The 12,878-nt window shown below is 45.0% G+C and overlaps 1 protein-coding gene and 1 long non-coding RNA gene across 2 annotated transcripts in view; one reads left to right on the top strand and one right to left on the bottom strand.

Annotated features, from left to right (window-relative positions):
• The window catches only part of LOC309676515, a 32,006-nt gene that overhangs the window by 14,204 nt on the left and 4,924 nt on the right, over window positions 1–12,878 (bottom strand). The gene's annotated exons all lie outside the window — the stretch shown is intronic.
• Window positions 672–1,973, top strand: LOC309676065 (C2 calcium-dependent domain-containing protein 4C-like; the record flags this gene model as incomplete). Its single annotated transcript, XM_082488518.1, has 1 exon — window positions 672–1,973. One exon carries the CDS (start codon window positions 672–674, stop codon window positions 1,971–1,973), a length of 1,302 nt encoding a protein of 433 aa, XP_082344644.1.

Genomic DNA, 12,878 nt, shown 5'->3' on the forward strand with positions numbered 1-12,878 from the left:
CCTCCTTCCCCCCCCCCTCCCCGCTGCGCCAGACACGCCCCCGGTGCTCAGCGCGATGTCCGGCCAGGGGCAGTTGCGGCGGTATCCCTCCTCCCGCTCCTCCTCCTCCCTCCGCCCGAGAGCAGGCGGTGGGAGCGCTGCGGGGGCAGGGTGCGGGACCCCCCCGTCCGCCTGCCCGGCAGGGGTGGGAGGCGCCCGGCGCCGCTAGAAAAGGGCCGGCTGGGGGCGGGCGGCGGGGTGTTTGTCTGCAGCCGCCGAGGGCGCCCGAAGCCGGTTAGCAGCGAGCTAACTAGGAAAGCCGCTGGAAAGAACAAGTGGCTTGCACTTGACAAGGTACGTCTGCTGCTAAGGGAGAAATGCGGTGGGGTTTATCAGAGGAGGGACGTTTTCCCCTTTAAACTCGATGCTGTTTAATCTCTTTAGTGGTTTAGTTCTCTTCTTGTGGCAAAATCTATTCAACTTTGCTAAAGATAATGTGCTGGACAGAGGCTGTTCTGAACCTGTGGATTGACTGGGTTTGTCCCAGTCCTGCCTTGAATGGCATCCTCTGTCCCTTGCTTAGCTCTAGTGTGTCCAAGAAGGATATTCATGTACTTTTGCATCTCTGTGTCTGCAGGTGGATTTGTACTTCAAGCTCTTCCCCTTTGAGGAACTCCTGCCCAGCTACAGTGATGTGGTTCTTTGAAAAGATCAGAGCATCACATGAAAACGGAAACCTCCCTAGCTGCTCCTTCCTGGGACTGCCGCCTGGCCAAAATCTGCCTGAAAAAGCCCGACTGGGAGCTGTTGCTTTCCCTAATGTGCTCACCCCTGACAGAATCCCTGAATTCTGCATTCCCCCCAGGCTGACCAGCTCTGGCCCTGTTAAGGGCGCTGGCTCCCGCCAGGCCCACAGTTCAGAGGATACAGATCTTAATTATTCTGACTACAGCCTTAGCTCTTCTTTGCCACATCTCATTCAGGTGGAAAGTGCTGAAGAGATCCCAGCCCTGGAGGAAGAAAGCACTAACTCGGACCCACAGTCCCAAGCAGCACTCTCCCTGCCTCACTTCCCCAGAGCCCCCACTTCCTATGGCTTCTGCACTTTGCTGGAGAGTCCCCACACCAGGAGAAAGGAGTCCATCTTCCATGGTGACCCACGTGGTGCTTTGCCCAGCCTGATGCTGTCTCGATCCAGAGCGAACACATTCAGCGGCAAAGGCAGCACGTCTAATCCCATTGCTATCAGCTTTGCTTCTGTGAGGCTGCCTCCTAAGCATCTCTCCCTGCACAGGCAAGGTGCCTGTGACAGCGATACTGCCTCCTCCAGCGATTCCTCTCCTTTCAGTTCTCCGCTTCTCAGCAGGTCACCTCCCAGATCCTGCTCCCTGATCAAAACACAAAGTCAGGAGGGATTGCTCTGCCGAGCGCTGAAAGCCAAGAACAAATCCAGCGTGGCCAGAAACAATTCTCTCTCTACAGAGGAGAGCAGCTCCACTGATAACAGCCCCAGTGCCATCAGGCGGGCCTCAGAGGGGCTGCTTGCCACATGTAGCTCTACCGTGTCCTGTTCTCCCATCTTTCCCCTGGATCTGACCCGCAGCCGGGAGAGACTAGTGGGAGAGAGCGCTGTGGTAATGGACAAGGGAGGCAGGTTGAGGCTATCGGCTGAATACTGCTCAGAAAATGAACGGCTGCGGATCCGCCTCATCAGTGCAGAGGGGTTATATGATGATTCTGTAGAGCCCAAAAACATCAACTGCTGTATCACCTTCTCCCTGGTGCCAGGGAAAACACAGAAGCAGAGAAGCACTGTTATAAAGAGAAGCAGAAATCCCATCTTCAATGAGGACTTCTTTTTTGATGGCATTGCTGAAGAAGAACTTTACATCCTCTCTGTAAGGATGAAAGCAATGAATAAAGGGTGCAGTATGAAACGGGATTACACCTTAGGAGAACGGGAATTGTCTTTAATGAGTATGTTGTCAGTGTAATACTTCAAACAGACTAATTTTGTCTTCTGAAAGTTTTCTACTAAATAAAGTTTTGGGTTGATTTTTCTCTTCTTCTTTTTTTCTTTAAGAGTACTTTAAAGCACTGTATTGCTTGGTATTACTGTCATGTTGTTGTGCCTTATTTTGCTGCTTAACACTTCAAGCTCTGTGAAGCATTTGCTTTTAAATTAAAAGGTGGTCGTGGAGCACACCTTCTGCATGTAGAACAGGAGAGGAGGGCAGAAGGGCTAGTTTGCCTTTTGGATAAAGGATTAGGCAGTTACAAAGTCAAAGCTGTTCTTGTTTGTGGCTTTCAGGGCACGGAAGTGTTGCTTTTCACTCACTGTGGTCCCTAAGCAGGTACACAGCATGCGCACACAGTAGGCACCGAACTCTGTTGCAGCTCCCAGGTACTCTATCAGTTAAACAGACCATTTTGACAGCACTCATATTTACAGAAACTAATGTTTTAATGCATCCTGTATTTGGGGACAGGGAGAGAGATATATATAGTTTGTTTGGGAATCGGCCCAACCAGGGGGTGAGGATTTGGACTCCCAAAGCAGGTGTAAGCTTGTGTTGAAGGTAACAAGCTCAGCTTCTGAGCAGCAGTTAAAAGCCACTGCAGGCGTGGCTCTCTTTCCCTCCACAGACCTATACTGTCAACACTGAACACCGTGGTGGCTCCTGCTTGGAGTCACTATGGAGAGGGGGATTGCTCAGGCACAGTTAGCACCGTCATTTACCCTTCCTTTCCAGGGCTGATTTCACAGCTGGCAGGATGAAGTTGCCAGGTAACCATGTTTTGGTCAGGAACGTACCCTGGAGCTATAACCCTCAGCAATTCAGCTATCGCATCCTTTCTGAAACTGAAGCAGATAGGCTAAGATATCAAAACGGCAAGGGCAAAGGATAGTTTGGGATCTCTGGGTTGAATTCCTGCTTCAGCGAACGACTTCCTGCATACCTTGTTCCAGTCATTGTGATAAAATTAGGATAATGTTTCTCTGTCCTGTAGCAGCAAATAGTGAGTGGCTGAGAGACTTGCTTTAACACTATAAGAAACACAAAGGTGTAGAGCTCCTGCAGGCTTGCAGCCACCTTTTTTTCTGCTGAGGTGGACTGGGCGCAAGGGAAAACAACCTTGTAGAAACTGCAGTTGTGCAAGTCGGAGGAGGCAGAAACTCTGTCTTGAAAGTCCAGGCCTGTCGCTGCCTCCCTTGATTAGTTTGCAGGCTTCATTACGTGAAAGGTAGATAAGCCTTAATGGAGGAGCAATCCACACAGGCATGGGGCACAGAAAAGGAAGGTTTTCTTCTGTGTTCCCTGTGAGGCTGTAGAAACAGGTCCTTGCTTGTGCCAAATCTACAGCTTAAAAGCTCTTTCAAAAAGATTTCTAGCAGGTCCTCCCCCTGCCCTGTTCTGGCAAGAGTGTAACTGCCTGCAAATCATGGGACTATTCTGGTATGGGAGGCTCTGGTATTGCTTAGCCACTGTATCGTTTGATTCTGTTTCAGGCTTAAGTACCCCAGGAAGGATTTTTTTCCTTCTGATAGCAGAAAAAGCCCAAAGGATGTTAACTGTGACCATGAGTGCTCGGAAATACCCACTGCTAATCCTTGATCCAGCTCACGTGAGATGCTTCTAAAAACAGAATCCTCATACAAAGGACAACTTGCACAGGAGAATGGCTGGGTATATTCCCAGAAGCTGATTAAAATCAAATGGAATAATAATCCCTTTGTGCTAAAGGAAAGAATTAAATGTACTGGCACACTGCACAGCAGAGGGTGATGCACTGACACTTGTACCCTTGAATGTGGGCAAACTGACTGTAAAGGAAAACCTAAAGGAAGTGGGGAGAAGTGAAGTTAAAAAATGTGACTTCAAGGAGGAATCAATAAACCTGCAAAAATTTAAGCCTATTTAATTGGTTATTGCATGGGGTCTCCCGAAAGAAGGCAGAGGCTCCCACTTCAGCCTCATCACTCATCCAAAATCACATTTTAGTTCCTGGGACTCAAGGTCTCTTCACGAGTATACTCACATGGAGAAAGTTACATGTGTCAGAGGATCACGTACAGTCACACTACAGTGGGTACCAATCTGCCCTGTGATTGGTGCTGTGCCAGTGCTGTACTGCAGGGACACAGAATGACGGGACGGTTGAGGTGGGAAGGGGCCTCTGGAGACCCTATCACCTGACTCCCACTGAAAGCAGGGTCAGCTCCAGCAGGTTGCACAGGACCACGTCCAGTTGAGTTTAGAGCATCTCCAAGGACAGAGACTCCGCAATCTGCTTGGCAGCTCTACTGCAGTGTTTTACCACCCTAACAGTAAAAAAGTTCTTCTTTCTCCTTAAGTGGAATTTCCTGTGTTTCAGTTTGCACTTGTTGCCTCGTGTCCTGTCACTGGATACCCCTGAGAAGAGTCTGGCTCTATCCCCTTTACTCCTACCTATCAGATATTCATACACATCAGTGAGATCTTCCCTGAGCCTTCTCTTCTGCAGGCTAATGGGCATAGTGTAGTTACTGGCATAAAAGAGAAATGCTTGTAAAGTTTCATCCTTCATCAGGCAGGGAAGGACTTAAGTCCTTGGAGAAGGTCCTCCCTTCCTGTCCTAGGAAAACAAGCTTCCAGCTGGGCTCAACTAGTCAGGTATTTAAAGGGATGAAGGCTGCATCTTTGATTGGTTGAAAGGAAACTGAGCTGTTTTTAAGGGTCTTTAAACAATGATTTGTTTCTGAGAAAGTCTCCTGATGGAAGTTTGATGACAGGCCTGCCTGCTGGAGGGTCACTTGCTGCTTCATCTGAAAGCAGCAGAAGACTTACAAACCCAATTAAAAGGGAGAGTTTAAGCTTGGGAAGGACTGCTGGACATCCTCTGTGTGTTTTTCTGGTAAATAATCTAACTCCAGATTTTTCTTGATAATTTTATTCTTTAGTATAAGATCTTTGAATTGAGTACTTATTCAGCTACATTAGTCAGAGTCAGGACTAGGTATGGCTAACATTAGACTGGGAACAGTTTTGGTGCCGTCCCCCCCCCACCTCCCCATTTTACTGTGTCTGTTTACATATTGGGGTATTGGATGTCTTTAAAGCTTTAGGGTGTTGCTTATCAGGGTGTTCTTATTAGTAGTGCAAAGTCATAATGCAATTTGAACACTTCAATTTGCTTGAATATTAGAGGGCGTAGGACTCGTTTTCTTGCGCTCTTAGAGGTCAGCTAAGCTGTTAGTGGTGAGCTCTTACAATGCTGCCTATGCTGCAGCTGCGTTCCGAAAGCGTCAGCCTTATTGGGGCTATTACGTAAAACACCTGCATAAGCAAACAAGAAGGCAACTGGATACTTCAGCCTGGAAAAACTCATAATGCCTCAATGCTTATATAAGAGTCAGCAGCAAGAAGAAAATCCACCTCATGGCATTAGCAAACAGCTACTCAGAGTTAAGAAATACTCTCTTCAGAAGTTTTCTGAACTTCTAAAATACCATGAAGATATTTTAGAAGTTCAGAAAACTTCTGAAGAGAGTATTTCTTAACTTTCTTGGAGTCCCCTTCTCTGGAGATTTTCAAGACCCGCCTGGATGCAGTCCTGAGTAATGTGCTCTGGGCAATCCTGCTTTAGCAGGGGAGTTGGGCTAGATGATCTCTAGAGGTCCTTTCCAACTCTGAAAATTCTGTGATTCCGTGAAGATATGGTAGCGTAAATGACTCTCTCAAGCAAAACTCCTGTTTTGGAGGAGTCTGATCAGCTGGGTTCAGTCGTGCTCACTGGTTGGAAGATCACCTCCTAATTTCATATTTAAAAAAAAGAATCCTGACAATTGTTTGAGGAAAATAAGTTCTTTCTGCCAAGATCCTGGACTCATGTTTTGCTAAGCAAATATTGTTTGTTTCAGCTGCACTGGAAGTACTACCTGTGCTGGCCTTTTCAAACCCAGTTATTTTAAGCATACGTCTTCAATTCTGGACAAATGTTACTGTAAAACAAATCTTATGTTTTTCTTTCTAGAAATCCACACAGGTTATTCTCAAAATACAGTTTGCAGTGCAATGTGCTGAGTTACAGCAGGGTAAGATGCAAGTCCTATAACTGTGCTGCTTTTCAAGTAAAGTTTGGGAATAATAGCAAGGGAAGCAAGTATCTATGACCTAAAATGCCTGACAGGACAGACGTGTAGACTGGGGATTAGTCAGCACAGTGACGGCAGTATCAAATTCCATGTATTGCACCACTTGTTCTAAGCTGCTCCTGTTTCTCAGAGCGGGTCTGGAGAGGCCCTGCTGAAAATGGCACCTACACCGCCTCTGGGGGGGCTCTTTGAGGAGGCTGGTACTCCTGTTCCTGTGGCAAAAAACTGAACATATGATGCGGCCTAATGGGCAAAACTACTCGGGTTTAGTCTTAACTATTAATTGCTGTGGGCAATTTTTAGTTTCCTTGGAGAACTGAGGAAAGAACAGCTAGATAGATCTGCAGAAAGCCTATCTTTGGGTTGCCAAGCTACTTGCCCCAGGCTGACCAAGTTGTCCTGGAGAAATCTGTGTAAAATGACTTGCTGAGCGTAAGCACCTCTCTGGAGGAGCGCTGGGGAGGGCATGCCACAGGCTGTGTGCTCGCTGGGCTGTCCCCATGCTCTCCAGTGACTGCTGCCTGCTTCGGAGATGGGCAGTTGTCCTGCATCTAGGTTGGAGAACTTCTGGCTCGCATAGGTGCTTGGATTGTTTGGCACGATATTTGGCCAAGGTAGGAAAGGTAATGAGTCACATCTATTGATAGCTTTTTGCAGCAGGATGTTTGATTAAAACAAACAGTAGCCTTACGCTCACAAAATGAATGGCATAATTAGATGCTATCTGTTTTCCATTACTACGTGCTCTGAAGAAAAAAAAAAAGGCACGTAAGATTAATCTGCATATTTAAATGCAATGGCATTTCAATACAGACTTAATGCTGATGACTGTCACTGAATTGTACTCTAATATGATTATTAATAGTGTCTCAGAAGAAAAGACTAAAATTATGCTGAAAAATCTGTCCTCATAGCAGAGGTAAAATGAAGTTTAATGTTGCAGAGTGTCTGACCTAACCTACTTTAGAGTCCAGGTGACTGATTGATGTAAAACACAGGCGGCAGGAGGGGACAGAGCTGCAGATGCCCAAAAGCAGACCTCAGCCTGGTCTGTGCACAGCGCCGTGCTGCCTGCAGAGCAGGGAAAGGGGCGACCTTCTTCTTTGTGTATTGGCCCGGTGTGCCTCCATCAGGATTGCTAAGCAAGTCCTGTGTGTTGTGCTGCCAGTCCCTTGCATTTAGGGGATCCTTATGAGAGGAAAAGAGCTTCTAGCAGTTCTTTTGCTCCTGTCAGGAACAGAAATGGCTACAGCCCAGGTTGCTGGTGGCATATAGCAATTGGGGTGAGGTATCAGGAATTGAGCACAGTCCCAGAGATAAGAGGAAGGGTCCAACAAACAGGAGCGAAAAAAATTAACAGCCTCTTTTGCTTAGATACCGCCACAGGTAACAGCTCTGTCTTCCAATTTTATTATTCCTTCTGCTATTACTTTTCTATTTCTGGCTATCAATGTTCTAATGCTGCAAAATTAGCCATCCTGAGTGGTACAGTGAGAACCTGACCTTGTCAAGCATTGCATGTACTGGACAGGAAAGTACTGAACAAGATTTTCCAGCTTGTTTCCTTTCTGTTAAGTCTTAATGACTTTTCTACTTCCACTTCTCAGCCTCTTCAGTGCAAAATCAGGAAGCACTTGAAGGAGCACAAGGTGAGAGAGTTGGCTGAAAAACCTTACAATTGCTGCTTCTTAGTGAGAGGAACAGCCAAAGTTCTGGGTCTTCATTACACCATCTGTCATGGTTTGGGTTTTTTTTTTTTTTTTTGTGTGTCATACTTTCCTGTGCTAACCATTAGCTGTTTCCGGTGAGCAATAAGCCTGGACTTACCATACCAGTACACATAACAGCAATAACAGACGCTCTCTTGAAATGCCAGAGCCAACTTGTCTGAGGTTTCTCTGATTTCACCGTATTATTTAGTTTATGTAACTGTGATTCTAGACGATACCCTGGTTGTAAGCACGGGTTATTTCACTCCTTCTGGCAGCCCAGGGCCCATAGCAGAGCTGAACCTGCCAGAATTGCCTTCTGCTGAGGCCCCAAGTGTTAAATTTTGCAGAAGGAGTTGGGCACTGGGCAGAGCTGGGTTTTGCAGTGCTGGATGCCAGAGCTACAGCTGAGCTGGAGGCCCCAGCACCCCTCCTGCGTGTACTTAAACAGCAGGACAAAGTTTTGGTGTTAAAGACAGGCCCAGCAGGACCTGCTGCCTGGCCTGTAGGGACTGCTGTGCTGAACCTCAGACTAAACCCTGGAGCTGAAGTCAGGGGGTGGGGAGTGGAGCAGGTGGAATCACCTGGTAAAGCTTGTTAAAGGCAAATAGCTCGTGCTGAGTGTTGGCAAAAGCAATGTCACCAGTGATGAAAAAGCGACTGTGGTAAATGCTGGCTTTCACACCCCTAATTAGATTGCCTAAAGTGTCAAAGCTGATTCAAGCCAGTAATTCAGCTGTGCAGCCTTGGATCAGTTGGTCAGTGGGGGAAGGAGTGGGGGAAGGAGAGCCAAGCCTCCACAGATTATTTTAATGGATAAAAAAAAGTTGTCTCAAATCATAGCTGAGGTTTTTCAGAGATGTGATCTACGCTTGGTTAGCCCAGCTCTGTAGTTGATATTCCCTGCCTCAGATCTTGAAACAGCTAAATAGGCTTTGAGTTCATCCTTTGCAGAGAGTGGGGCAGGGAGAGATCCGAACAGGCAGAAAGCATGAAACAGTAACGAGTGTGGTGATATACCATGGCCCTCAGTGGGCTATAGCCTCAAATCCTCTGTGATAATACTTGGTCAGTGTCAAATGGTCTCTTGGCTTATTGCTGTGTGCAAAGAGAGCTGCTTTTGCATACATAGCTCAGCAGTGCAAGATTTGATGCTACAAGTGAGTGGTTCTTGGGATTTGCACCTCTTGTCTGGTCGCAGGGCATAGGGCTGGCAGAAGTAAATGCCACCTCCAGCAGGGAGTGTCCCTTTCTGAGGGGCTTAGAAGGTGCTGCCTGCAAGATTTGTGTCCTGCATTTTCCCAAACACAAGACCTGACTGACCACGTTCTCAAAATAAGGTTAGAGCAAAATATAACCTAGCTGCAAGGTGCATTGACAGGGCTCTGATATACTGCAAGTTTGCCCAGTGGCTGTGTTTGTCCTGTTAGTATCTGCAAAATGATGGGGTTTCCTGAACTAGTCTGAATTGTGTAACTGGCTTTTTGAAATTAATTTTCTTTAACAGTATAGGTCGAAGGCTGGCTAAGGCTAGAAACATTGTTAGGGAACAGCATTAATTTACGAGAAGCTGCATGCAGTGGGATTACTGAGAAAAGGGGTGTATATACACCAGAACTAAAATTGTGCTTCCTAATTACCAAGTTTACTTTTAAACCCCTTTTTCTTCTCCCTTTGCACAGAGGTAGTGAGTCTTTTTGTACCTGTGAAAGAGCTGTGGAGCAATAGCTGATCTTCTTGTCAACTAAGACAACAAAGTACTTGGCACATCCAGGGGTAAGTGTTGTTTGTCTGCCACGTGTGCTCCATCGGTGACGGAGGCCAGTTGGGTTGGGAGCGGAGGTGTTGTCAAGTGGGGTGCTGCAAAGGACAATATCCAAGTAGGTGCAACTGGCTCCAGAAGCACCTCCTCAGATAGGGTGATTATCCCTGTGCCCTGACAGAGGATGCAATACACTTGAAAAACCATTTTGTGTTATTTTTAAGAGAAAACTTCTGATTTCTGTTCAGAAAAGTTCCTAACCTATTCTATAGCTTTGTTGCTTATTAACCCAGCTGCCTTTGTGGCAGGATGCTTTGCTGGGGTATGTACTTCATCCAGAGGAATCTGAAACAAAACCATTACTGTGAATAAGTTGGTAAAACTGAGAGCTATTCCTAATCCACTGCGAGTGTTGGACATTATCCAAGTCTGCATAAAACTTAAGCACAAATCTAAGTCAATAGTGAGTTTCCTAAGACTTGTCCTAAGTATTTCTGTTGGAAAGGAACGAGCATATCTAGTAAATGCAGATGAAGAGGTATGTGAGGCATCTGGAATATTTCTGTATTGTTCTAAAAATGCACGTGGCTTTCTTTAGCCATCTGTTTTAAAGATACCTTACTGGGAATGAATGAGTTAAGGTTGCCTCAGGCAGGGGACTGGTTGGAAGTTACAGGACAACAAACATGTCCAGCTGGCAGGAATGATTTGTCACTTTTGGAAGTTACAGAAGATGATGAGGCTTTAATGTTGAACGGCCCACGGGAGCAGAACACTTGAGAATTGTACGAATAGAAAGGGAAACAAAGGGATATTTAATCTGTGGGACCTTTTTAAAGGTCAAAATGCAGCATACTCGCAGGGAAGTTACTGGAAGAAAAACTGATAAAGCAGAAAACCAAAATGCAGGTCTAGGAGTATCAGTATGGAGCTAATCTGCTCCACTTATTTAAATTTCCACTCAGTGTTTGTGTTGTAAACAAATACTATTTGAAGACTGGGTACCACTCATAGTCTGCTTTTTCTTGATAAGAACTCTTTTTTTTTTTTTTTTTTTTTCTAAAGAAAAACCATCCTTGTTACGACATTGGCCTGTGACTTTGTCACCTTCAGAATCACAGAATAGTTGAGGCTGTCACTGACCCAGAGATCACCTATTCCAACCCCTTGCTAAAAGCAGGGTCAGCTGCAGCAGGTGGCTCAGGATTTTGAGTATCTCCAAAGGATAGAGGCTGTACAACCTCTCTGGGCAATATGTCCAACTGCTTGACCACCCTCAGAGCAGAGAAGTTATGGGTTTTTTTTCTCCTCTTCTTCCTCTTGTGTTATGTTCAAATGGAATTTCCTGTGTTTCTGTCTGTGCCCGTTTCCTCTTGTCTGTTCTGATAGCACTGAGAAAAGTCTGGCTTCATCTTCTTTGCCTCCTCAAATCACACTTCCCTTGTTCTTTTTATTCAGTTTCTCTTTCCATGACACAAATACTGAAGGCAACTTCCCTGGATGCATTTTGCTTATATGTTTTGCTAACACCATAAATGTAATAGAAGATGTCTCACCCATCTTGTCTTTCTTAAAGTACTACAAATATCTGTTGTCTGATCCAGCTTAATTACATGCAAAGGGAATCTCAGAATATTGTCGTTAAGTGCCCAGTTAAAAACTTCCGATACCCATGTGAGATGTACTATTGTCAGTATAAAATGCAAGTGTTGGAAAACTGAGACTTAAAACCTGAAAAGCTGAACACCTTATACATTTACTTGTAGGAAATAATGCAATATTAAAACATCCCATTATTGCCTGTAATGCACAATTTGATGTTTACAACTGAAATCCAAAATTTCTAAAGTGTGGCCCATTAGAGGAGTGCAAGACAATAGTCTCATTTCTTATTGAAAACAGGCATCTTCCAACAGTGGGGAACTAGAAAGTCTATAGAAGAAAAAGTACACAAATGGAGTACAGCAGAGATATGAATCAGGCTGGTGTACTAAACACTAGTAAAAATCACTGCTGATGTTTGCTTGCATTCTATACGGATAAGTCAGCAAAGATCTTGAGCTATTTGGACTGTGGATTGCAATGAGGTAAAATATTCAGAGCTGTGAGGGCAGGTGTTTCCAATGATTAGCTGAAATTGATAATAGAAATAAATGTCACTGAGAAGCTCCAAGATTCAGTGCAATCTGTAGTACTGGTATGGGGCAGGGTGGGATGCAAGTTGCTCCAAGTCTGAACTTCTGATACACATAAATATTTAGTGTGATACCAAACCCTGGAAGACTTACTCTCAGTTTCCTATGGAATGAAAAGATCTATGTGTCTAGAGAATAAAGGTGGGGTGCAGAATTTGAATCCAACTTTGTTAGGAACTAATATGCCTGCAGCCAGAAGGGACAGAATACCTTAATGAGAAAGGTCTTAAACCACTACCCCCAGCAAAGAAAAAGGGCGGTGTAGTATATTTATTAGTAGATACTGAAATTCTCTTTGCTATCTATGAGGAAACTAAGGCCCTGATCATCAAGATATATGCCTAGAAGGTTTTGAACTTTTTGAGCTTTTGTGTCTCAGCTTAAAATAGTAAGCGTCTGAAAACTATCAGTCATAATTGGTGTGCATAGTACCTGCCACGGGTCAGCAGTTGCCTTTGCAAGGTGATTTGCATAGTTTTGACAACCCCTTAAACTGAAGGGAAGGAGGTAAGTAACAATTCATCTGGCACTTGAATTAAGTTTTATTATGCAAACTGTTAAAGCTGAATAGGTAATATATATGTGTGGGGCTTTAATAGTTTCTGACGGTGGCCAGTGGGAGTTCCCCATCCTGTAAGTGCCTTGTTTTACTTGTAACCAAGATTGCAGCCTGCTCACGTGGAGAACTTTGGGCACCTGTAACTGCAAATGCCACCACAACAAATGTGCAAACTCTTGCCAAGATTTTTTTAATAACTTTGCATGGTTTAACTGCATGCTGTTTTCCCCTTTGGGTCAGACAAGATGACTGGGTCAGGTACAGCACTGGTATTAGGAGTTGACCCCTTTTGACAAGCTGTAGGAGGGGACGTTCCCCGCCTTAGACACATGAACAATATGCAATTTAAGGTAACAGATACACAAACCCACCTTCCTGTGTGACTGTTATTTCTCACTTGTACCAGTTAAATTACTTGGTAGCTTTCCTAATGGTGAAAATAAATGGACTGATACATTGTTTAGTGGAAATCTTTCCTACTGTTGTTTGATCTGCTAAGTAAAATACTATTATCTATGGCCTCTCCTCTTCTTGAATT

Source organism: Vanellus vanellus (genome assembly GCF_965231255.1).
Source record: "Vanellus vanellus genome assembly, chromosome: 11".
Taxonomy (NCBI): domain Eukaryota; kingdom Metazoa; phylum Chordata; class Aves; order Charadriiformes; family Charadriidae; genus Vanellus; species Vanellus vanellus.